General features: G+C 42.0%; 2 protein-coding genes across 2 annotated transcripts in view; both read right to left on the minus strand.

Annotated features, from left to right (window-relative positions):
- Nucleotides 1-8,095, minus strand: part of YEATS4 (YEATS domain containing 4) — a 38,627-nt gene extending 30,532 nt beyond the window's left edge. Inside the window, exon 1 of the mRNA XM_080662867.1 lies at nt 7,771-8,095. Coding sequence (XP_080518993.1) covers nt 7,771-7,821 — 51 coding nt within the window. The 5' untranslated portion in view covers nt 7,822-8,095. The remainder of the gene's footprint in view (nt 1-7,770) is intronic.
- A 4,419-nt stretch (nt 8,096-12,514) lies between these two features.
- LYZ (lysozyme) lies at nt 12,515-17,270 on the minus strand. The gene is made up of 4 exons (XM_080661374.1): nt 17,022-17,270; nt 15,959-16,123; nt 13,947-14,025; nt 12,515-13,408 (listed from the first exon to the last, which is right to left on the minus strand). The coding sequence occupies exons 1-4, from the start codon at nt 17,155-17,157 to the stop codon at nt 13,342-13,344; spliced, it is 447 nt and encodes a 148-aa protein (XP_080517500.1). The 5' UTR covers nt 17,158-17,270; the 3' UTR covers nt 12,515-13,341.
- Nucleotides 17,271-27,178: the final 9,908 nt, after the last annotated feature.

Below are 27,178 nucleotides of genomic sequence, written 5' to 3' on the forward strand. Positions count from 1 at the left end.
AATGACAGAAAACTTCCCCCACCTGGTGAAAGAAATAGACTTACAAGTCCAGGAAGCCCACAGAACCCCAAACAAAAGGAATCCAAAGAGGACCACACCAAGACACATCATAATTAAAATGCCAAGAGCAAAAGACAAAGAGAGAATATTAAAAGCAGCAAGAGAAAAACAGTTAATTACCTACAAGGGAGCACCCATACGACTGTCAGCTGACTTCTCAACAGAAACTATGCAGGCCAGACGGGAGTGGCAAGAAATTTTCAATGTGATGAATAGCAAGAACCTACAACCAAGATTACTCTACCCAGCAAAGCTATCATTCAGAATTGAAGGGCAGATAAAGAGCTTCACAGATAAGAAAAAGCTGAAGGAGTTCATCACCACCAAACCAGTATTATATGAAATGCTGAAAGGTATTCTTAAAGAAGAGGAAGAAGAAAAAAGTAAAGAGAAAAATTATGAACAACAAATACATATCTATCAACAAGCGAACCTAAAAATCAAGTGAATTAAAAACCTGAGGAACAGAATAATCTGGTGAATATAATAGAATCAGGGGCATAGAAAGGGAGTGGACTGATAATTCTCAGGGGGAAAGGGGTATGGGGGGTTCATGAAGAGAATGGACAAAAATCATACACCTATGGATGAGGACAGTGGGGGGGAGGTAAGGGCAGAAGATGGGGTGGGAAATGGGTGGAGGGGAGCTATGGGGGGAAAAAGGAGAAATAATTGTAATAATCTGAATAAAGATTTATTTAAAAAAAATAAATAAATAAATAAAAACAATCGCGTCCCAAAAAAAAAAAAAAGAAATGGCAGGCATGGGACTCACTTCAGATGGAAAGACACAGACTGAAAGCAAAGGGTTCATGGAAAAAGACACTTCAAGAAAATGGAAACAAAAAAAGCTGGGGTTGCAATACTTATACCAAACAAAATAGACTTTATTTTATTTTAATTAAATCTTTACTGTTGAAAGTATTACATATGTCCCTTTTTTTCTCCCACCCCCACCCCCGCCCCAGGCCTTCACCACCCTATTGTCTGTGTCCATGGGTTATGCATACATGCATACACGTTTTTTGATTGATCTCTTCCCACCCACCCACCCACCTTTAAAACAAAGGCTATAACAAGAGACAAAGGAGGACTCAACAATTCCATTTTGGGGTATTTATTTGAAGAAATCCAAAACACTAATTCAAAAAGACATATGTTCATTGCAGCACTATTTAAAATAGCCATGATATGGAAGCAACCTATGTGTCCATCAATAGATGAATGGATAAAGAAGTGGTACATATATACAATGGAATATTATATACAACTAGAGGCCCGGTGCATGAAATTCGTGCACGGGGGGTTGGGGGTGTGTGTCCCTCAGCCCAGCCTGCACCCTCTCCAATCTGGGACCCCTCGAGGGCAGTCGGACATCCCTGTCACAATCCAGGACTGCTGGCTCCCAACTGCTCACCTGCCTGCCTTCCTGATTGCCCCTAACTGCTTCTGCCTGCCAGCCTGATCACCCAATAACCACTCCCCTGCCAGCCTGATTGATGCCTAACTGCTCCCCTGCCAGCCTGTTTGCCCCTAACTGCCCTCTACTGCAGGCCTGGTCACCCCTAACTGCCCTTCCCTGCAGGCCCGGTCGCCCCCAACTTCCCTCCTCTGCCGGCCTGGTCACCCCTAACTGCCCTCCCCTGCAGGCTTGATCACCCTCAACTGCCCTCCTTGCAGGCCTGGTCCCTCCCAACTGCCCTCCCCTGCTGGCCATCTTGTGGTGGCCATCTTGTGTCCACATGGGGGCAGTCATCTTTGACCACATGGGGGCAGCCATCTTGTGTGTTGGAGTGATTGTCAATCTGCATATTACTCCTTTATTAGATAGGATGAAATATTACTCAGCCATAAAAAAGAATAAAATCTTACCAATTGCAACAACATGGATGAACCCTAGAGGGTATTATGCTAAGTGAAATCTGTCAGACAGAAACAGACAAATACTATATAATTTCACCTATAAGTGCAATAAAGGAACAAACAAAACAGAAACAAACTCTTAGATTTTAGGTAGAATATTTTGATGGTTGCCAGATTGGAGGGGGATGGCGGGGGTGTGAAAAAGGTGAGGGGATTAAGTACAAATTGGTAGTAACAAAATAGTCATAGGGATGTAAAGTACTGCATAGGGAACATAGTCAACAGTACTGTACTATGTATGGTGTCAGATGGTTACTATATATATAAGGGTGATCACTTTGTAAGTTATATAAATGTCGAATCACTATGTTGTACACCTGAAACTAATATAATATCGTGTGTCAACTGTAATTGAAAAATTAAAAAAAAACACGAGTTTATTACATCATTTCTCTCAATAAATCAATTTTAGACAATTATCCTCCTTTCATATTAATACAAATAACTAAACACCAGATTAATTACAATGTCCCCACTTTGAAAATGTCTATTTTATCTCTGCCCATGTGGCTCAGTGGTTGAGTGTCGACCTATGGAGCATAAGGTCAGAGAACTATTCCTGGTCAGGGCACATGCCTAGGTTGCAGGCTCAATCCCAAGGGTGGGGAGTGCAGAAGGCAGCCAATCAATCATTCTCCCATCATTGATGTGTCTATCTCTCCCCCTCTCCTTTCCCTCTGAAATCAATAAAAATATGTTTGAAACATGTTAAGTACTTTGAGAGTTTTTCTGAAAAGAAACACAAAAGGCTCTTTATTCACTAACTTTAAAGTGAGGCTCTGCAATAAAGATCACCAACTCCAATTGCAATCATCTATACTAATAACAGAGGAATATGCAAATTGTCCAGGACGCCATCATGTAACGACCAATCAGGACAGGGGTGGGGCCTTGGCGGAGAGCTCTCAGCACGCCTGTGCTGGGGTCCGAAGGGCGTGAAGAGGAAGGGAGAGCAGATAGGCAGCTAGGGGGGTCAGGCCAGGAGGAGAGAGCAGTTAGGGTGATCAGGCAAGGAGTGGAGAGCAGATAGGCAGTTAGGGGGTTCAGGCCAGAGGGGAGCACAGATAGGCAGTTAGGGGGATCAGGCCAGGAGGGGAGAGCAGATAGGCAGTTAGGGGGATCAGGCCAAGAGGGAAGAGCAGATAGGGGGATCAGGTCGGCAGGGGAGAGCAGTTAGGGCCATCAGGCAGGCAGGCAGGCGAGCGGTTAGGAGCCAGTGGTTCCGAATTGCAAGAGGGATCCTGGATTGGAGAGGGTGCAGGCCGGGCTGAGGGGGGGACCCCCCCCCCCCCGCCAATACATGAATTTCATGCACCGGGCTTCTAGTCTGATGACAATGTCCTACTTATCAGCTTATGGCAGTGTTTTCCAAAGCATGGTACAAATATTAATGGCAGCTTGGAAGAAGATTTTATGTAGAATAAGAGCAAACATAATAAACGCATTTTATTATTTATTGGTTTACTTTAATCACTGTTAGAAAAACCATAACTATAACAAACAATTCAAACCCATAATTTCAAAAATATTAATGCTTAGAACGAACTTTTAAAAATTAATCGAGGAAACCAAGATGGCGGCATAGGTAAACAGCTATACTGCTGCCTCGCACAACAATTTCAAAACTGCAACTGGAAGACAGCGGACATCGTCCAGAACCACTGGAAAGCTGGCTGAGTGGAAATTCTACAACTAGAAGGAAAAATAAAAGGACACTGAGACCCAGAGGAGCTGTGGAGGACAGAGGTGTGGAGACCCGCACGGAAAGGGCGGGCGGCTAAATAGGCGGCTGGCTTACTTGCGGTGCGCGGAGAGGACGGGCAGCAAGCACGCGGCGGCTAGCTGTCTCATTTGGGAGGGAAACAAAACCTCCCGACTGCACTGAAATCCAGTTCTGGGTAAGACTTTGGGTACCCAGACTCATTCGGGGAGAAAGTGGACTGTCTGACAGCAGGCAAAACTCAAGGGCAGCCTTCTCTCAGAGGTGCGCGCAGCCATTGCTGTGGGACACTGAGACCCAGAGGCCTTGTAGGGCAGGGCTGACAGGAAACCAAGGCTGTCTGCTCCACCCTGAGACTCCGCCCCATCCAAGCTGAGCATAGAAGCTCTCCCAGCATAGACACAGCTAATCCTCACAGCCAATTGGCCTGGAGGTCAACTCCCCGCAGTGATACCAACAACAATCAAGACTTAACTACAACAAGACTGTGCACACAGCCCACAAACGGGTGCACCAAGAGTGTCCACCTCAGGATAACTGGGGAGGCTGAGCCACTGGGCCCTATAGGACACCTAGCATACAAAGCCACTCCATCAACTCAGGGAAGCAGCCAAAATGCGGAGACAAAGAGGCAGGTCACAAATGAAGGAAATGGAGGAAAGCAAACCACTGGATATAGAGTTCAAAACCATGGTTACAAGGTTTTTCAAGAATTTTCTAGAAAAGGCCTATAAATTTAATGAGACCCTCGAGGATATGAAAAAGGATCAACTAGAAATTAAGCATACACTGACTGAAATAAAAAATATTATACAGAGATCTAACAGGCAGACTAGAGGATCGCAAGAATCAAGTCAAAGATTTGAAATACAAAGAAGCAAAAAACACTCAACCGGAAAAGCAAAAAGAAAAAAGAATCCAAAAATTTGAAGATAGTGTAAGGAGCCTCTGGGACAACCTCAAGCGTACCAACATCAGAATTATGGGGGTGCCAGAAGAAGAGAGAGAGCAAGATACTGAAAACCTATTTGAAGAAATAGTGACTGAAAACTTCCCCCACCTGGTGAAAGAAATAGACTTACAAGTCCAGGAAGCGCAGAGAACCCCAAACAAAAGGAATCCAAAGAGGACCACACCAAGACACATCATAATTAAAATGCCAAGAGCAAAAGACAAAGAGAGAATATTAAAAGCAGCAAGAGAAAAACAGTTACCTACAAGGGAGCACCCATACGATTGTCAGCTGATTTCTCAACAGAAACTATGCAGGCCAGACAGGAGTGGCAAGAAATATTCAAAGTGATGAACAGCAAGAAACTACAACCAAGATTACTCTACCCCAGCAAAGCTATCATTCAGAATTGAAGGTCAGATAAAGAGCTTCACAGATAAGAAAAAACTAAAGGAGTTCATCACCACCAAACCAGAATTATATGAAATGCTGAAAGGTATTCTTTAAGAAGAGGAAGAAGAAAAAGATAAAGATAAAAATTATGAACAACAAATACTTATCTATCAACAAGTGAATCTAAAAACCAAGGGAATAAAAAATCTGATGAACAGAATAAACTGGTGAATATAATAGAATCAGGGGCATAGAAAGGGAGTGGACTGATAATTCTTGGGGGAAAAGGGGAGTGGGGGGTGTGGGAAGAGACTGGACAAAAATCGTACACCTATGGATAAGGACAGTGTGGGGGAGGTAAGGGCAGAGGGTGGGGTAGGAACCTGGTTGAGGGGAGCTATGGGGGGAAAAAAAAGAGGAACAATTGTAATAATCTGAACAATAAAGATTTATTAAATTAAAAAAATAAAAATAAAAGATTAAGTTTAAAAAAATTAATCTAGATAAAAATGTTCACTATTACGGCTGGATTTGGATAATGATAAAGTGTCACTTGGATGACTGATGCTAGTTTACTGGCCAATGGCCATGCTTCCTATACTTGGGCTCATTTCTGAGATGTACATACATGTTTCTCATCACATCTGGTGAGTGTAAAGGCAGTGAGTGTTGACAGATTATGATGGAGGAGAGAAAAAATTTCAAGTGAAGACAAAATGCTGAATGTTACACATGAATTTCAGATCAATTGTCCAATAGTAAGAATGTATCTGAAGGTCAAAGAGCAAGATATACACATGAGATAAGTGCTGTGCCAATGTAACCAATAAGAAAAGAGGGGAAGCAGTGAACAAATGGAAAAACTATTAATTGTGGCTGAATAAGTAACAAATAAATTCAATACCTATTAGCCTAAAGTTAGTCCAGAAAAGGCAAGCTGTTTGTATAAGAACATAAATAATCACAGTAAGTGCTACTGACACTTTTGTGGCAACGACAGAGGGTGCCTCAGGTTCAAGGCCTGAAGGAGTGAGTATAGGAGTGCTGACTTGGTGAGTGGCTAATAGATCCCATGGCTGCTATGGTGTTGGTAGGAACTTGCAGAGTTCCTCAATGATAAAAACGTGGCTCATCTGTCAACAGACTTTCTACCTGGATAAAATTTATCTAAATTGGAAAAAGATGCCTACAAAACCACATAACAATGAGTGAGGAGGAGAAATAAGTCCCTAAGTTTAAAGCAGCAATTTTCGACTGGCATGCTGCAAGAAATTTTAAAACATGCGACACCTAACTATTTAGGTATTTTATCTTGATTATCAAATAAAAAAGAAATGACAACACCCAATACAACAAAAGCCATCCAGTGAGAATGAATCAAAATTATACCCTTTTTTTTGTCAGATCAGCAAAATATATATTTTTAGTGTTCCACAGAATTTTAGTAATTTAGTTATGTGTGCCATGAGACGAAAAAGGTTGCAAATCACTGGTTTTAAGCTTTACATGATGAACTCACGCCCATGTTTGTAGAAAAGCATTTGAGGGCTACAGGCCTAATCTCAAGTCACTTGGGACTTAAACTTACAAACTTTCAGAACCTAACATGATTACAAGTATTGAAAGTTCTGTGAGTTCTTCTCCAAAATCTATTTTAACCCCTTTTTAATCCTTGTTTGCTAGTACTTTCCTATCAGTTCAAAACCTTGCCAAAAAGTCTGGGCAAAATGTGTATATTTATCAATTTACCTGGCATCTCTTTCGCCTTACATGAAATTTCAGTAGCTTTTGAAATTTTCGAAGAACTCCCGCTTTACATATGATATTAAAGCACCATGTATGATAGTCGTAAACACAGTATAGAGTTAAAATTATGTGAAAACAATATGACAGATAAGAACTCTTTAAAAACCTATACTAACTAGATTGGTGCAAAAGTGGTTAATTTCTTTTTAAAGAAAAATTTCTTTTCTAGGATAAATAAAAATCGTAAGGGGTAGAAACAGGTGTTATATTGGGAACCAGTTGGTCCTGCCTTAAACATTTATGTGCTTAGGAGATGTGAGAAAGTGGGAGCGAAACGTGTCACTATGTCAAACATTACGTTAGGCTCTATGATAACTTGAATTAAAAACATTAGCAGCTAACGTCCATGTTCCTTATGTGCCAGGCAATGTGCTTTGCATGCCCTGGTTAATATCTCGGCCGGAGCTTTGGCAACACCATGAACCTGGGCAAGTTGTCTGACCTTTCCACCTCCCAGTTCAGAGTTACCGCAAATGCGATGGGTAATCTGCCTTTGTAAGGTTGCTGTAGGGACCGCGGGCGGTGGAGAATCGGGTGAAGCTTTTAGCCAAGGTGCTTGGCAGGCGGGAGGCGTTCACCAAATATTTGCTGCTGTGACTACCCTCCCCATCAGGTGGGCGGCACCCCCGGCCGACCGGTGACCCCAGCTGACCGCACCGAGGCAGGATTTCCCAGCCCTGGGAGAGGCTGGTTTCCTGGGCAACAGTGTCCGGCGTTCGTTCCCCCCAGCCAGCACGAAGTTTGTTTTTTTTTTTTGGCGGGGACGGAAGGAGGTGGTGACGCCGTGAGGTTGGGGCCCCATGAAACACAGATGCTCCCTCAGGGACTCTGACTCGCTCCCCGCCTTGAAACCTCGGGGGGAACCCGCGGCCCTCCCCACGCCGCGCAGGGAGGACCGGCGCGGGCGGCCACTGACCTTCACTCTCCCGCCGGAGTCAGGCCCAAATTCGGCCATTCTCTTGAACATATTGTCCTACGGAAGAAGCCGCCGCCGCCAGGGAATGAGACCGACGCCGGCGGGGTCGCCGCAGCCCTCAGAGGCGCCGCTCCTCCTGCGCGGGCCCAGGCGGAGGGTTTCTGGCCGAGGGAGGGCGAGTCGCCGGCGCTCGCGGAGACAGCTGAGCAACCGCCCGCCACTCGCCGGCGGTGCTGAACCCGAAGCCCATTCAGCCCGCGGGCGGAGAGCGGAACCGGAGGGGCGCGGAGGCGCCGTGCGCAGGCGCGACGGGCACAGGCGCACTGCGCACGCGCGGGCCGCGGCCGCGCGGTGGGCGGGGCCTTTTGTCTCCAGAGGCCTCAGGGACGCCGGAGTCTCCAGTTTGCCTGTCAGCCGCCCAGACACCTTGGCTTCTCGGTGGCTGAGAAATGGCTTTTGGGGGCAATCCTTTGTCATCGCCAAAGCGTTCTAATTCTGAAATCAAGTTCATGAAATCTCGCCCATGCCCAGCTTTTCTTTGTCTACTTTCAGATTTCAATGCTTGAACCGCTTATTTTTCATTTATCTCCTTCTTCCTTTTCTACTCAGTTTGCAATCCAAGGTGCATAACTGTACATCCGCCCCCATTGCCTTTCTGTGGTACTAAATCCTGTACAGATGAGTGCAGTGCCCTTGACTGGGAATTGAAACTGCGATCCTCTGGTGCGCAGGCTGACAGTCTAACCACAGCACACAGGCCAAGGCCATCTGTACCTTTTTTTGGGTGGTTGTTGTAGGGAGCGTGGAAGAGAGAGGGAAATGTCCTTGTGAGTGAAACACGTCAATTGCTTGTCTCCTGCAACCCGGGCTGGAGAGGAAGGAACCTGCAACCAAGGAACGTGCCCTTGACCGGGACCAGACTCGAACTCAGGACCCTTTGGTCCGCAGGCTGACGTCCTACCCACTGAGCCAAACCGGATAGGGCTGTACTTCTCAATCAGAGAGAATCTTTTTCCAGTTTAAAATCAATCCTTCAGTCTGTGTTCTTCAGCTCATTCCTTTTTGCCTTTTCAGGGATTTTGCCCCAGCAACCACCCCTAATCTGCCCCATATCTTCAACCTTCCTTCTTCTTTGGTTCTTTCCCGTGAGAAGAGTTAACCAAGCTTAAATCTCACACCCGTCAAAGGACTAGTATCAAAAATTCAACAATCAAGTGTTGACAACGATGTGGAAAAAAGGAATCTTGTACACTGTTGGTGGAATTGTAAATTGGTGGAGCCATTATGGAAAACAGCATGGAGATTCCTCAAAACAAAACTAGAACTACCATATGACCCAGCAATCCCACTTCTGGGTGTTTATCCGAAGACAACAAAAACACTCATTCGAAAAGATATGTACACCACTATGTTCATTGCAGCATTATTTACAGATGAATGGATAAAGAAAATGTGATATATTATAGTATATGCATATATTACTGAGCAATAAAAAATAATGAAATCTTCCAATTTGCAACAACATGGAAGACCTAGAGGATATTATGCTAAGTGAAATAAGTCTAACAGAGAAAGACAAATACTGTATGATTTCACTTATAGGTGGAATCTGAAAAGATAAAACAAATCAACAAAACCAAACTGAAACAGACTCATAGATACAGAGAACAAACTGATGGTTGCCAGAGGGGAGGCAGGTGAGAGGGGGAGGTTGGGTGAAAAAGGTGAAGGGAAACAAGAGGTACAAACTTGCAGTTATAAAATTAATAAGTCATGGGGGTGTCATGTATAGCATAGGGAATACAGTTAATAATATTCTAGTAACAGTGCAGTAACTAGACTTATTGTGGTGATCACATCATGAGGTATAGAGTATAAATGTTGAATCACTATGTTGTACACCTGAAACTAATATAATATTGAATGTCAACTATGCTTTAATAAAAATAAATTAACTAATTGAATTTTAAAATGGTAAAAAAGCAACCCATACATTTTTAATCCTGCATATTTCTATCTCTGTATTATCCTTCAAAGTCAAATGCCTTTAATGTCAAAGATATAACCCAAAATAAGTCAACAAAATGGTAGATTAGAGAAGTAAACTAAAAAAACAAGCCCAAATTATTATTACTATATTCAGATAAAATAAGAAGTAGTAAGTCTGACACAAAACAAGGAAAAAAGGAACATTCAGAGAACAACAAAAAAAAGCTGTTGGAAATTAAAAATATGATAGCAGAAATGAAAACATTGGATGATAATATCAAAGAAAATTCACAGAAAGTAGAGCAAAAGACAAAGAGATGGAAAATAGGAAATAAAAGATAAGAACATCTGTATGTAGCCCTAGTTGATTTGGCTCAGTGGACAGAGCATTAGCCTGCGGACTGAAAGGTCCCAGGTTTGGTTCCGGTTAAGGGCACATGCTGGTGTTGCAGGCTCAATTCCCAGTAGGGGGCATGCAGGAAACAGCCGATCAATGATTCTCTCTCATCATTGATGTTCTATCTCTCTCTCTCCCTCTCCCTACCTCTCTGAAAGCAATAAAAATATATTGACCAAAAAAAAGAACATCTATGTTTGCTAAGTCTGTCTTAATAAAATACCACAGGTTGTGTGGCTTAAACAACAGAAATTTATTTTCTCACAGTTGTGAAGGCTAGAAGTCCAAGGTGAAGGCCAGATTTGGTTTCTTCTGAGGCCTCTCTCCTTGGCTTGCAGATGGTCGTCTTCTTGCTGCATCCTCACATGGTCTTCTCTCTGTGCCGGAGCATCCCTGGTGTTGCTTCCTCTTTTTAAAATTTTATTTGTTGATTTGAGAGAGAGGAAGGGAGAGAGAGAGAACGAGAGAGAGAGAACGAGAGAGAGGGATTCATCAATTTGTTGTTTTACTTATGCATTCATTGGTTGATTCTTGTGTGTGCCCTGACTGGGTATCAAACCTTAAACCTTGGCATATCGGGATGACACTCTAACCAACTGAGTACCCAGCCAGGGCTCTTCCTCTTTTTATAATAATACCAGTCCTATTGGATTAGGACACCACTCATATTACCTTGTAATCTTTTTTTAAACATATATATTTTTATTGATTTCAGAGAGAAAGGGAGAGGAAGAGAGAGAGAGAGAGAGAGAGAGAAACATCAGTGATGAGCGCAACAACCCACAGGCATCTGTTGTTTAATCAGCTGCCCCCTGCACACCCCACCCTGGGGCTTGAGCCTGCAGCCCAAGCATATGCCCTGACCAGGCATTAAACCGTGACCTCCTGGTTCATAGGTCAACGCTCAACCTCTGAGCCATGCCTGCTGGGCGGGATATCTTGGCTGTGGAAATCTACTTGAGGAACAATGGGTCCTAGCCCCACACCAAAACCCTCAACCCAGGGTTCCAATGATGGGAAGACATAGCAGCTCTACCTAATACATAGAAACCAAAACAGGGAACCAGCGAAAATTCGGAGACAAACATGTCACAAAAGAAAGAACAGAAGAAATCTCCAGAAAAAGAACTAAATGAAATGGAAGTAAGCAAATGATCAAGTACAGAGTCCAAAACAATGGTTATAAGGATGCTCAAGGAACTTAGTGACAACATCAAGGAACTTAGTGGCAACTACCAGGAACTTCGAGAGAACATCAATGACATAAAAAGGACCAATCAAAATGAAGCATACACTACCTGAAATGAAGAGTAATTTCAGGGAATCGATAGTAGAGTAGAGGACACCGAGATTCAAATCAGCAATTTGGCATATGAGGAAGCAAAAAACATCCAATCAGAGCAGCAAAAAGAGAATGAGAGGTGAGGAGTGGAACTGGTGAGTACAGATGGCTAACCTCAGAAGTGTTGCTGTAAAAGGGAGCAGAGAATGATGTGGTAGTTGGAGGGCTATGTAGGGTCAATGAGAATTATTTGTAATGGAGGTTATTAGGGCAGTTTGCACAATGGTGGGGTAATTGCAAAGAGGGAGAGACCCAGGATGCAGGAAACAGCCTACCTTGGAGCAGTGAGAGGGATGAGATGGAGATTGCATGTGGAGACACTGCCATTGGCAGGAGCAGAGGCCCTTCATCCCAGTGATAGCAGGGCAAGAAGGACGAATGAACCTAGGGGAGGGTGGGGGCCCTGTGTGGTGACAAGGGGAGAATTTTGTATGAGATTGTTTCTACTGTCTCAGTGTACTATGCGGCCAATACTGAGAGCAGAGATGGGTAGAAGGTGAGTGGTCAGGAACCTGTGCTACAGCTTTGAAGAGAGACGAAGGAAAGCAAAATAGTAATAGTCATTTTGGAGAGTGGGGACACCAATCCAGAAGGATTGCAGACAGGTGACTAAGATGGCCTGGCAGACTTGAGGGCCCATATGAGATTTGTGGTTATGAATTTAAATATATTTTTATTCATTTCAGACAGAGGGAGAGGGAGAGAAACATCAACGATGAGATAGAATCATTGATTGGCTGCCTCCTGCATGCCTCCTACTGTGGATCAAGCCTATAACTCAAGCATGAGCCCTGATAGGGAATTGAACCCTGACCTCCTGGTTCATGGGTCAACGCTCAATCACTGAGCCACACTGGCCAGCTGTGGTTATGAATTTAAAGTGAGATCTGTCAGCATGCCTGTGGGTTGTTGCTTTTTTCCAGCAATATAACCGGTTTGGGTACAGGTGAGGTATAAGGAAATATTAAGAGAGCTAAGTCATTTTCTTTTCACACTAGAGAAAGACAAGATATGAGTCCTTTAATGAAAATGTTTATTTTTTTACAACATTGTAAGTTCACACTGGTGGTTAATTAGCAATTATTTTAATACTTTCAAACTCACCTGCCTCCAGTTTTAGGCATAATGCATGAATCTAAGCTTATAAAATTAAGAAACAGCAACAGCTAACCTAATCCTTCTTGATATTCCTTCATGATCAGCAAGATACATAAAAAAGTTCTTTAAAGGGCTAAAGTAGATGGATATATAAATTGTGAGTTCATTTTAAAAGCTGTATAAAAGTAACATTTCTAAGAAAGCATTTAAACCAAAGATCACACTTAATAAAAACAATATTCTTAATGCAGGCTGTGTCCATTTTCAGCTATTTGGCATTCTGTTCCTTTGTAAATTTGATATTGCCCAACAAAGAATGGTTATCTTTTACTGTTTTGGGAGACAAATGAACACATCAAATGCCTACTCAGCTGAGATTTTGCCCAAGGTCAATGTGTTTTAAAATAGCCTTTTGTTACATATTTATCAAATATTGAGAAATACTGGTGTCATTCAAGATGAAGTCTTTGATTAAGAACTGAATGTACTGGAGACGTATTTGGTAATAAGATTTTAGGTAAATTTTCACCAGCCTTAGCTCCATCAGCACACTGAAACATGTTGTAGACTTACCACCCAATAATTAACACATTAGACAACATTAGCCTCTTAGAAGAAAGACCATATTTTGCTCCTGCTTCTGTAAAAACATTGTTTATTTGAAAGAAGTATGAACTTTTTCTCAACTACTACTCCCTTATTATGAAAATGAGACAAAAGGAGCTGAAGAAGGAAAGCTGTCCAGTTACACGCCACAGCCCCGGATATACTGAGTGAGATCTTGGTTTTGACAACGATTTCTCCAGGCCACCCTGTAGGGAAAGGTGAAACAAATGGTGATAAGGTTAAAGCATATCTTTATTGTGATAGACATACATCAAATCCTTTGTGAGGACTAACTATTTTAATACTATATGAAATACAGGCTATTGATAGATCCGGGTATTGCTATTTATTAAATGGAGATATGTACACCAAATACTTCACTTCTCCCCAAAGCCCTGGCTACAGCATAGTATGCTGACCACGAGAGTCACGTGCATTCCCTAACAGCCACTGCAAAGTGCATTCTACATTTACCTCATTCCAAACATTTCAAAATAGGACAAGGAACTGGTAGAGTGTGGAGAATCTTAAAAATTCTAGAAATCCCCCCAAATTAATGGAGGAGTAAGAGAAAAAGATTCTGAATCTGTTAAAATAGATTGCTTCTAAGTAATACTTTGTTTAGCATAAGTCTAAAGCTACAACTTTCAGTTCTCAGTAGCATACGGTGGTCCTTGAAAATCTTCTCTCACCTCTCTCCTGACACAGGGCAAAAAAGCTTTCCCCTTTAACATTTACACATACCATGCTCTGATGCCTTGTGGATCCCTGACAACCCTCTTTGCACAGGTTACAGCTTGATTGATGTCATCTTGAAGCAAAACTGAAAAACAGGTGGTGAGGAATGAAGACAACTTTCACAGAAATTTCATTTTAAGTTTAGGTTTACCCATTTTATTCTTAGGCTGAGGAATGGACACTAAAATTCTTTTCCACAAGTTATGCATCTGTGAATGTTGGGAGGAAAAGCAGATACCAAAGTCATTGGAAGTTCTAGAATTATCAACTAACTAGAGGCCCGGTGCACAAAATTCATGCACTCGGAGCAGGGCGGAGGGGTGTCCCTCAGCCCGGACTGCACCTTCTCGCAGTCCGGGAGCCCTCAGTCAGACATCCTTAGCGCTGCTATGGAGGCGGACGAGGCTCCCACCACGGCTGCTGTGCTAGCCAGCCATGAGCCCAGCTTCTGGCTGAGTGTCGCTCCCCCTGTGGGAGCACACTGACCACCAGGGGACAGCTCCTGCATTGAGCACCTGCCCCCTGGTGGTCAGTGCGTGTCATAGTTCTACTGTTCAGTCAATTTGCATATTAGCCTTTTATTATATAGGATGTGATAGATAGTTCTCTTTATAATAGGCACTATTAGAAGAAAAGGAGGAACCAACCTAGTAATTTTTAATCAATTCTACTACTAGAAATTTCCCCTTAAGAAAAAACAGCCCTGGCCAGTTTTTCTCAGTGGTTAGAGCGTAGGCCCGCAGACCTGAAGGGTCAAGGGTTGGATTCACAGTCAAGAGCATGTACCTTGGTTGCAGGCTCAATCCACGGCTCCAGTCTGTGTACATGTGGGAGGCAACCAATCAATGTGTCTCTCTCACACTGATGTTTCTCTCCTCTCTCTCTCTCTCTCTCTCTCTCTCTCTCTCTCTCTGTCTCTCTCCTCCCCTCCACTCTATCTAAAAAAAAAAAAAAAAATGGAAAAAAGATCCATTTTTCCCAAAAATAAAATAAAAAATTAATAAACATAAAATAATAAAGATTGGTATTTGTTAACATATAAATAATTTTGTGTGATAAAGAACAAATGATAAAGCAATATAATAGTACAATTTCATTTCTGTTAAAACACACGTGCCTGGCTGATGTGGCTTAGTGGTTGAGCATCAACCCATGAACCAGGAGATCATGGTTAGATACTGGTCAGGGTACATGCCCAGGTTGTGGGCTTAATCCCCAGTAGGGGGCATGCAGGAGGCAGCCAATCCATGTTTCTCACATCAATGTTTCTCCCTCTCCCTTCTTCTCTCTCCAAAATCTGTAATAATAATAAAAAATAACCATAAAAAACACCACACATTATTTACATGTTTATATGTAGGTATATTTGTACATGGCATAGCTTTATATTCATATATATGATTGATATATATTCTATCTAGAACAATATATACCAAAAGTTACTAGTAGTCATAAATCTCTTGGTAGTAAGAATTTTTATTCAGTGACCACAGATTATTATATAATACAAAATATTTTTAAAATAAATTAACTGGATACAAAAGAATATTCTAAGAATAATCTTTTCTATTAGAATTTTATCATTTAGAAATTTAACGATATCAATTTTATAATGCTTCTCAAATATTTTCATTTTTATGATTTTATTTTTAAAAGTCAGAGTCACCTCTTTTTTTTTTTAATCCTCACCTGAGGATATGTGTTTGTTTTTTTTTAAATTTTAGAGAGAGGAGAGAGAGAGAGAAAGAGAGAAACATTAATTGGTTGCCTTCCATACGCACCTCAACTAGGGATTGAACCCACAACTTAGGTATGTGCCCTGACTAGGACTCGAACCCTAAACCTTTTGATGTACGGTATGATGCTCCAACCAACTAATCCACCCAGCCAGGGCGAGATGGAGTTTTTCTAGGTCCCTGTTGAATTTTTCAAAACCTTTTCATTTGTATTGAATCTCTATTCTTGTAAGCATAACCAGATGGGCGCTGTGCCATCACTTAAACGCTACTTTCTCTTACCACTGCAGGATATGCCACAGGCATTAACTGCTCTTGGGGTTTTGCCATCATTACACCAGTAGCGGCTATTGATCTGAAATATCCCATAATCAGTGCTTCTGTCTCCAGGATTGTAGTTGACAGCTCGTGTGTTGTAACTACTTTCCCATTTGGCCAAACACATCCCTGAAAAGAACGTATTTTTAGTAATAAATAGCAACACCATATGACATATACTGCATACCATAATCAGTTCTATATAGCTCATTTTATTTTACTAATGACTTACTTTATAAGTATAAAGATGTAGAAGAGGAAAGAACTATTCACTCATTCATTCAAAAATAGTTATTAAGGGGAAGTGTTTGAATTCAACCTAAACATACAGTGATAACATTGACAAAAATGGGCTAAAATACAAAGTAACTTTTACATAGGAACTTCTTGGATTGCATAGAAGAAAATGAAAACAGTTAATCAACTAGAGTGAGTAAGAATAATGAAATGGCATTTCATGCTGCATTTCAGGGATCCTGACATAAAGAGTGATTGAGAGGAAATAGATTCCTTCTACCCCTGTATTGAGATTTCAACATAATTAAAAAAACAAAACAAAACAACTTTGCTATGAAAAGCTTCATGTCATGCAGGGGCATTAAAAAAGAGAAAAATACTGCATTATTCTAGGTTCACAGAGCCCAAGTTCCACATGGGAAATAGCTGGAGTCAAGTACCAAACACGTGGCAGAGATTGCTCAGGTGCTCAAATGTATTAGTCAGCCTACATGTGCCACTGAGTCTGAGGCAAGTGGCAAGCTTGGTAGCACTCAAGAGTACAATGGGTGGTGGTTTATTTAGAATGGTGCAGAATTTTGCACTCTCGTGCCCTCATTCCTTCACCTGGCATTTCTGATTCTAAAGGAACAAATTGATATATTTTTAAAACCATTTTAAGTATACAAATCCTCAAATAACTTTTTTTAAAGAAGCCCATTCCCGCAAAGCCCCTTTCTCATTATCCATCCTCTGTTAGTATCTGCTGCACACCTGGCTGGCTATTTGGAAGTATGGAGAGTTAACTTACAGTTTGCCAGGCTCACTCCCCTGTAGCCATCCATTCCAAGTCTTTTCAAGGTTCTGGCCAGCTCACACCTCTCATAGACCTTGGCCTGGACGGCGACAGAGAGGAGGAGAAGCCCCAGAGTCAGGAGAGCCTTCATGTTGACTGCAAAGCCAGACCGCTCGGCTGGCCAGGGTAGGCTAGCCCCAGTATTTAACCTCTTTTAACTTCCTTCTTCTCCTAGTGGTTTGGAGGCTCCACCCCTTGAGATATGTGGAAAACGGGAACAATTTTTTGGTTCACTGACTTCAAAGGTTAAAAAAATTAAACCACAGGAAATTGATGAAATGACATTGTTTAAAGACCTGGCTCAGGAAGAATTGGTATTAGCACTGTTTCCAAAACAGGAACTTTCTCTTATTTTTATGAATTTGAGCAACTCTAAAGAAAAAAAACAAAAAACACAAATGAACACTTTACACAAACTGAAAATGAGCTCTGATTTTTCATTAACGTTCATTTCATTAAATTGTTTTGTGTGCATTCACTATGCTGTTTTCATCTTTTTCAACTTAAAATTATTTTATGTACTCCTTGCATAAAAGAACGTGACACCTTGTCTGTCGTTTTAATAGGTCTATAGCACCACATGATGTTGCCCAGCCAGATTTCTACTTTAACTTTTAGGTAAAATTTTTAAAAAATATATTTTTATCGATTTCAGAGAGGGAGAGAGAAATAGAAACATCAATGATGAGAGAGAATCACTGATCAGCTGCCTCCTGCACACCTCACAGGATCGAGTCCTTAACCGAGGTATGTGCCCTGACCAGGATTCGAACCGTGACCTCATAGGTCGTCGCTCAACCACTGTGACACGCCAGCCCGTCTACTTTAATTTTTTTTGTTACTATGATACGTGTTTTGTTTATAAATAAGCCTCATGAGAATAACATCCCTAACACCTTTTCAACAATGCCTTACCTCAGATTTCCATGTTAAAACATAGGGGTCATTATAAAGTTGGGGAACTTTATAATCAAATCTACAGAATAGCAGAATATGCCGCTTGAAAACCTGCCCCTTTGTCAGAAGGATTATTTTGAGCTGAAGGCAATTACGAAGAAACAGACCCACAAAAAGCTCTCTATACTATGTGCCTGAAGCAGAACATAAATTTGTACAGAAGTTAATAACTTACAATACTAGATGCTTGTCAGCCCTGAGGCAGCACATAACAAACTTTACTGACTAGCTATTATCTTCCATTAGTTCCCCAAATATTTAGCTTCCCATGGTTCACTGCCCTTGGAAGACTAAGGCTCTTTTCCTCCGTCTTGTCATTTCTCTAAAAATGTATTGTTCTTGGTGAAGATGCTATAAAAACCCAAGTGCTAGCCACCTCTTGGAGTTACTCAACCCTGCATTTCTCCCAAGCACATATGAGATGTGCATGTTCATAAACATGGTTTTTTTTTTCTTGTTAATATATCTTTTGTTACAAAGTCCCAGCTGAAACCCTAATAGGATAGAAGGGAAGGGATTTTTTTTTTCTCCTGTACAGTTTCTGGCAATGAGGATGGGACATTAAAAGACTGAGATAGTCCACTCTCCCTAAAGACTGCAGTTGAGATATGGGATAAGTGACAACAGATAACAGAAGGTAAGAATTCTTACCATGTCAGTGTCCCATATTGGACTAGTCAAAAGAGGAGGATAAAATTTTCTCCTTGTCTCTTCCTTTCCAAATTTATAATGGCAGGAGAAAATGATTTGTAAAAATAGATCTTGAATTATGACTCTTATAAATTTCCTCGGGGGCACTCATAGGTTATTGATTCTTAGCTTGCCAGAAAGTCAGGTTTTCTTTTGTCTCTGTCTTTTGTGTCATTTTTCATAAAAATGAAAATCATAAGATGAGCATCTCCATTTGTCTTATTTTATGTACCAAAAACTTGGCTTTGTAACCAGTGAGAATACTCTCTGGTTTCTGCCACTTGCGGGTGGGGAGGGGCGTTCATTGTCAAGCCTGCATCAGGCAGCCAGCTAGCCAGCTGGCTAGAAACCTAAGACTTGAAAAGCAGCATTCTCTTTGTCTAAATGTGCCAGCTTTCCATTTTATATATTTTCTAAAGTATATATATTTTAGAGGCCCGGTGCACAAAATTCGTGCATGGGTGGGGGGTGTCCTACAGCCCAGCCTGCACCCTCTCCAATCTGGAACCCCTCAAGGCTGGGATCCTGGTGGGATTGGGCCTAAACGGGCAGTCGGACATCCCTCTCACAATCCAGGACTGCTCGCTTCTAACCGCTTGCCTGCTTGCCTGCTTGATTGCCCCTAACCGCTTCTGCCTGCCAGCCTGATCACCCCCTAACCACTCCCCTGCCAGCCTGATCGATGACTAACTACTCCCCTGCTGGCCTGATTGCCCCTAACTGCCCTCCCCTGCTGGCCTGGTCACCCCTAACTGCCCTCCCCTGCAGGCATGGTCACCCCCAACTGCTCTCCCCTGCAGGCCTGATTGCCCTTAACTGCTCTCCCCTGCAGGCCTTGTCCCTCCCAACTGCCCTCCCCTGCAGGCCTGGTCCCCCCAACTGCCTCCCCTGCATGCCTGGTTGCCCCTAACTGCTCTCCCCTGCAGGCATTGTTCCCCCCCAACTGCCCTCCCCTGCAGGCCTGGTTGCCCCTAACTGCCCTCCCTTGCAGGCCTGGTGGCCCCTAACTGCTCTCCCCTGCAGGCCTGGTCCCTCCCAACTGCCCTCCACTGCTGGCCTGATCGCCCACAACTGCCCTCCTCTGCTGGCCATCTTTGACCACAAGGGGGCAGCCATCTTGTGTGTTGGCGTGATGGTCAATTTGCATATTATCTCTTTATATTATATTTATTTATTTATTCATTTATTTATTTATTTCAGAGAGGAAAGGAGAGGGAGAGAGAGAGAGATAGAAACATCAATGATGAGAGAGAATCATTGACTGGGCCTGTAACCTGGGTATGTGCCTTGACAGGGAATCAAACCGTGACCTTCCGGTTCATACGTCGACACTCAACCACTGAGCCACACCAGCCAAGCTGGAGAGTTTATCTTAATAAAGAGTCCAAGTATATAAAGAACCATTGTCATGTCTACCTTTGTTGCCTTGTTTGTGCTGGAAAAATTCATATCCCAGTATCTCCTTTCCAGTAACACCGATGAATGGGTCTGTGATTTAAGTTGTCTCACTTTGTGCGAGATAGAAATTTCTTTACTACCTGTGACAATGAGGTCTTTCTTTCTTAGGTTATCTTTGGAGTGGCTTTGCATCTTGAGAAATCTGCATGCTTTATACACTCTTTGAAGACAGCTCTCGTGTCCATGGTTAAGCCATAAAAAGGCTTATTGTATGTAGTCACAATTGAAATAGGTACATCTTTGAAGATCTGGCCTTTCACATCTAAAAGGATTTTCAAGAGAGCTCTTATACTAAACAAATATCCTATTAAAGAAAGAAAGAAAGAAAGAAAGAAAGAAAGAAAGAAAGAAAGAAAGAAAGAAAGAAAGAAAGCCCTAACTGATTTGGCTCAGTGGCTAGAGGGTCAACCTGCGGATCCAAGGGTCCCAGGTTTGATTTCAGTCAAGGGCATGTACCTTGGTTGCAGGCACATAACCAGTAGGGAGTGTGCAGAAGGCAGCTGATCGATGTTTCTCTCTCATCGATGTTTCTAACTCTCTATCCCTCTCCCTTCCTCTCTGTAAAAAAAATCAATAAAATGTATTTTAAAAAAAGAGGGGAGGAGGGGAGAGGGGAGGGAGGAGGGGGGAGGGAGGAAGATAGATATAGAAGAATGCCTTAGATAGTGTGTGTGTGTTGGGGGCGGGGGTGAATGGGAGAAGATATTTGCAAACAACAGCTCTGACAAGGGGTTAATATTCAAAATATGTAAAGAACTCATACAACTCAACACCAAACAAACAAACAATCCAAATAAAAAATCAGGCAGAGGACCTGAACAGACACCTTTCCCAAGAAGACATACAAATGGCCAATAGCTATATGAAAAGATGTTCAACTTCACCGGCTATTAGTAAAATGCAAATCAAAACTACAATGAGATATCACCTCACACCTCTTAGAATGGCTGCTATCAACAAAACTAGTAAGTGTTGAGAGGCTGTGGAGAAAAAAGAACCCTCATTCACTGCTGGTAGGAATGTAAACTGTACAGCCACTATGGAAACAGTTATGGAGTTTCCTCAAAAAAATTAATAGAGTTACATATAACCTAACAACTCCTCTTCTGGGTATCTACCCAAGAATTTTGAAAACATTTATTCACAAAGATATATGCACCCTTATATTCATTATAGTATTATTCATGGTGGCCAAGACACAGAAATAAAGTATCCTTCAGTAGATGCTTGGATAAAGATGTGGTAAATACATACACTGGGATACTACTCAGCGGTAAGAAAAGATGAAATACTGCCATTGGCAACAACATGGATAGACCTTGAGAATATCATGCTAAGTGAAATAAGTGAGACAGAAAAAGTCAAGAACCATATGACTTCTCATATGTGGGATATAAAACTGGAAGCAACAAGTGAACAAACAAGGCAAACCAAAAGTCCTAGACACAGGCAACAGTATGGTGGTTACCAGAGGGAAGGGGGTGGGAGGATTAGCTAAGAGGAAAGGGGTCAAATATGTGGTGACAGCCCAGCTGGTGTGGCTCAGCGGTTGAGCTTTGACTCAGGAACTAAGAGGTCACTGGTTCAATTCCTGGTCAGGGCACATGCCTGAGTTCCAGACTCAGTCCCCAGTAGGGGGCATGCAGGAGGCAGCCGATCAATGATGTGTCTCATCGATGTTGCTATCTCTATCCCTCTCCCTTCCTGTCTCTCTACAATTCAATAAAGGGGAAGAAAAAAAAATATATATATACACACACTGAGTGGCCAGATTATTATGACCACCCCATCAGTACCTCATTGGGCCACCTTTTGCCTTCAATACTGCGGTGATTCTTCTTAGCATTGACTCCACAAGATGCTGAAAGGTGATGCGTAGAATCTGACACCATGCCTGATGAATAGCACTGCCCAGTTCTGTGAGATTTGATGGTTGCGGAACCAGCTGCCTGATGGCTCTTTTAACTTCGTCCCACAAATGCTCAATTGGATTGAGATCTGGTGATTGTGGGGGCCACCTGAGCAAGGTAAAGTCTCCCTCATGTTCCTGAAACCACTCCTGCACAATACGAGCACTGTGGCATGGCACATTGTCTTGTTGGAAGAAGCCATCTCCTTTGGGATACGCCATCAACATGATAGGATGAACTTAATCAGCAATGATACTTAGGTATATTGTGCTAAAGGGCCCAAATCATGCCAGGAAAACATGCCCCAAACCATAACACTGCCCCCACCAGCTTGAAGGGTTGTACTCATGCATGTGGGGTGCATGGTTTCATGCTGTTTCAGCCAAATTTTCACTCTGCCATCTGCATGATGCAACTGGAAACGTGATTCATCTGACCACATGACTTTTTTCCAATGCTTGACTGTCCAATCCTTGTGTTCCTGTGCGAATTGGAGACGTCTTATTTTGGTAACTGCAGACAGCAAAGGTGTTCGAACAGGCCTTCGGCTTCCATATCCCATACGATGCAGCGTACGGCTAATTTGCCTGCAAACGTCAGGTGGTCATAATAATCTGGCCACTCATTGTGTGTGTGAAGATTTGACTTTAAGTGGTGAGCACACAATACAATATACAGATGATATATCATAGAATTGTACACTTGAAACCTATATAATTTTATTAACCTAATCACCCCTATAAATTTAATTTTTAAAAATGCAACAAACAAACAAAACAAAAACATGAAAACCCCAAAACACTTCCTTAACAATTTTAGGAGGTGGAGATCAAGCTCAACACAAATGTCAAAACTGCAAGTGATACTGAAGCAGGTGTGAAACTTACGTAAGTACTGGTAGCCCCGAAGTTGCTTTCAGGAAGACCCAGAAAATGCAACAGACTTCATTTATTGTTCCTTACTCTGTAAGCAGACCCCAAAGGTCCAGGACTTCCTATACAGGGTGTCCCCCAAAAATGTATACACACTTTAGCCCTAGCAGGGTTTGGCTCAGTGGATAGAGCATTGCCCCTCGGACTGAAGGGTCCCGGGTTTGACTCCAGTCAAGGGCATGTACCTTGGTTGCAGGCTTCATCCTAGCCCTGGTCGGGGGTGTGCAGGAGGCAACCAATAAATTGTCTCTCTCACATCGATGTTTCTGTCGCTGTGTCTCTCCCAATCTTGTCCACTCTCTCTAAAAATCTATGGGAAAATATCCTTGGGTGAGGATTAACAACAACAATAAAAAATGTATACACACTTTAATAACTGATAGCTGCATATTCTATTACATTTTGAAAATGAAATGTATTCTGCCCTTATAATTATTCAAAGTGTGTATACATTTTTGGGGGGACACCTGTATTTTTGGGCTTTCACTGAAAAAAAATTCATTGGACTCAGCTTAAAAAAAAAAAATCACCTTAAATACTTAGTACCCTAGATTTCTGGTAACAGGCAACTATGTCCCTGAGTTCCTTCTTAGATAAAACCTACTTCCTTTCTCAGTCCTGTGGAAATATTAACCTTTTCATGTTTTTAAAATGTAAGCATCCTAATAGATAAGTGTTGGTTAAAGCAATCCCCAAGACAGGGGGTAGAGGGGCGTTTAAAAAACAAACTGCTGACCTGGCCGGTTTGGCTCTGTGGATAGAGCGTCAGCCTGCAGACTGAAGGGTCCCAGGTTCGATTCCAGTCAAGGGCACGTACCTTGGTTGCGGGCACATCCCCAGTAGGAGATGTGCAGGAGGCAGCTGATTGATGTTTCTCTCTCATCGATGTTTCTAACTCTCTCTCCTTCTCCCTTCCTCTCTGTAAAAAATCAATAAAATATATTAAAAAAAAAAAAAAAAAACACAAACTGCTACTTTATATTCCCATAGGCTCCCTTGACCAAAATTTTAGTCCACAGACTCCATAAGATTACCTATTAAAGACAAATAAAAATTTTCTAAGTCTTCTCCACAAATATTGGTAAAGAGCTTTAGTCATCTGAGTAGGTAAACTTAACTTGTTCCATCTGCCAAAAACACCACTTAGATCCAACCATTCGTTTATAAGCTAGTTGAGTTTTATATTTATTGCACCTGTATTATTGTGGCTTTTAAAATAAAAGCTCTGAGGTCTCTGTTTGCATCTGTCTGTGTTTGTATGTATGTTATTTATGTAATATTTTTCTCCCTCCAGATATTATTTCTAAAAACTAACTTGTAAAAGAGTTATTTTTAATTGACTTAGAGAAAATATAAGCACTTATAGTATTTAAGGCTAGTCAAATAAGCTTATCTCTGCTAGATATTTGAGATTATAAAATTGTAACTTCAACCTAAGAACGAAACATACAATAAAAATGATTTGCTTAATATATGTTAACATGACAGGAAAAAAAGCCACATGTTTAACTTTTTAAGTTCTTTGATTCTTTAATTTTTGCAAGGAAACTAAGATTTATTTTTGGTAGCAAAAGGTTTGAAGTATGAGGATGCATTTTGTAAAAAAATATTTTTTATTGATTTCAGAGATGAAGGAGAGGGAGAGAGATAGAAATATTAATGATGAGAGAGAAACATTGATTGGCTGCCTCCTGTGTGCCCCACACTGGAGATTGAACCTGCAACACGAGCATGTGCCCTGACCAGAATCGAACTGTGACCTCCTGGTTCATAGGTCAACGCTCAACCACTGAGCAACACTGGCTGGGCTGAGAATACATTTTGGTTAAGCATATACGAATATGATATGCATAACCCATAGATACAGACAATAGGGTGCTGAAGGATTGGGGTAAGAGGGGGTTAGTCGAGGGCAATGTGGAAATAAGGGACATATATAATACTTTCAACAATAAAGATTTATTAAAAATAAATAAATTAATTAAAATACAAAAAAAAGAAGAGTCATTTTGTCCTAATTTAGAGGTTATTTAAAGGTTATTTTAGACTAGAAAAAAAGAGCATAAAGGATAAAACCTAAATAGGTATAGAAAGTGAGGAAAATAGAGAGAGAAAGAGAAAGGAAGGGAGAGAAAAAGGGAGGAATTCTTATCTTGTGTGGTCAAGCTGGTGAAAACTGAGTTAATTTATTAAAAGGGTTTTTTAGATAAGCTTTTTTTAAAAAATATATTTTATTGATTTTTTACAGAGAGGAAGGGAGAGGGATAGAGAGTTAGAAACATCAATGAGAGAGAAACATCGATCAGCTGCCTCCTGCACACTCCCCACTGGGGATGTGCCCGCAACCAAGGTATATGCCCTTGACTGGAATCGGGGACCCTTTGAGGCTGCAGGCCGATGCTCTATCCACTGAGCCAAACCAGTTAGGGCTAGATAAGCTTTAATAATGATAGTTTGCCTGTGCAAAACTAGAATTTAATTTTCTCTCTCTGTTAAAATAGAAGATTTCTCTGGACAACAGTGTGGTAATTGGGGTGGGGGAGGGCTGTGCTGGAGGTGGAAGAGGGCATAGAGGGGATAAATGGTGTTGGAAAATTAAAATAAATAAAATAAAAAATTTAAAAAGAGATTTCTCTTTACCTGTTATCTAACTTGCCTGGGAAACAAGGATTCTGTGCCTGAGTTCTTTCAGGATAATCATTCGTGTACTTTGTGTCCTTCCTTTATCAGGTCTTTGATTACTTACGGAAAACCGACGTTCAGAGAGATTAGGTTTCTTCCTGGTGTGTTACTTCCTGTATTTGCCTTTGATACTACACTTGTTCTTAGCCGAAAGGCGATTGTGTATTTGAAATCTTTTATTGTCACTTCGGTTGAATAAATAACTCAAGTATTGTTTCACACTAACCTGTGATCCTGTTTAATCAGTGTTCAAACCTTTCAATGTTTTTTTACAGCTTCCCAAAATCAAATTCTAAAGAAAGTTATTCTTGACCTTAAACTGACTTTAAGATTTCCCAAATGGCCTCTGGGAAATCTCAAAGACTTGTTCTCTGTCCTTATAACCAGAGAAATATTAAACTAATCAGGTTTATTTGCTATGTTAAATTACATGGGAAGCATGTCAAATGAAAATGATATTTAACAGTTCCTTGAGTTATATTTCTATGGGTATATCCTATCTAATAAAAGAGTAATATGCAAATTAGCCATCACTCCGAGACAAAATGGCAGTGCCCACAGCCACAAGATGGCGGCGCCCAGTCCTCTCAGCCCCGCTGGAGTCCCCCAGTCTCAGGGAGGGCTGCCGCTGAGAGCCTGCAGAGTAAGCAGCCTGGCGGAATGCTGTCCAGAGGCCCTCCTGACCCTTTATAAAAAACAAAAACAAATTCACTCCCCACGGCCCAGTCCCCTCCCAGCGGCAGCAGCCTGGGGTCTCAGCCCAGCAGGGGCGCACACCCCCATGGTGCGATCCCCCTCCCAGCGGCGGCAGCCTGGGCTGAGGTCTTAGCCCAGCAGGGGCGTGATCCCCTCCCAGCAGTGGCAGCCTGGGGTCTCAACCACTGAGTCACACCAGCCAGTCAGATATGGAGGAATTTTAAATGTTTCTCTTTTTTTAAATATATTTTATTGATTTTTTTACAGAGAGGAAGGGGAAGGGATAGAAAGCTAGAAACATCGATGACAGAGAAACATCGATCAGCTGCCTCCTGCACACTCCCCATTGGGTATGTACCCCCAATCAAGGTACATGCCCTTGACTAGAATCGAACCTGTGACCCTTGAGTCTGCTCCATCCACCTAGCCCAGTGGTCGGCAAACCGCAGCTCGCGAGCCACATGTGGCTCTTTGGCCCCTTGAATGTGGCTCTTCCACAAAATACCACGGCCTGGGTGAGTCTATTTTGAAGAAGTGGCGTTAGAAGAAGTTTAAGTTTAAAAAAATTGGCTCTCAAAAGAAATTTCAATCATTGTACTGTTGATATTTGGCTTTGTTGACTAATGAGTTTGCCGACCACTGACCTAGCCAAACCAGTTAGGGCTGTCCAAAATGTTAAAGAAAAAACCCTATCTAATAAAGAGGGAATATGCAGGGGAAGGCATTTGGGGGTGACCGGGTTGTCAGGGGAGGGCAATTGAGAATGATCGGGCTGGCACGGGAACGG

The sequence above is a fragment of the Plecotus auritus genome (genome assembly GCF_963455305.1).
Source record: "Plecotus auritus genome assembly, chromosome: 3".
NCBI lineage: Eukaryota > Metazoa > Chordata > Mammalia > Chiroptera > Vespertilionidae > Plecotus > Plecotus auritus.

Bases quoted from the DNA above. Each gene is read 5' to 3' on its own strand.
- LYZ (XM_080661374.1), bottom strand. From the start codon at position 17,157: ATGAAGGCTCTCCTGACTCTGGGGCTTCTCCTCCTCTCTGTCGCCGTC. The intron at 16,124-17,021 runs GTAAGTTAACTC...CGTTCTTTTCAG, and splicing joins GGGAGTGAGCCTGGCAAACT to GGATGTGTTTGGCCAAATGG. The intron at 13,409-13,946 runs GTATGTGTAAAT...CTTTCCCTACAG, and splicing joins CCACAAGGCATCAGAGCATG to GGTGGCCTGGAGAAATCGTT.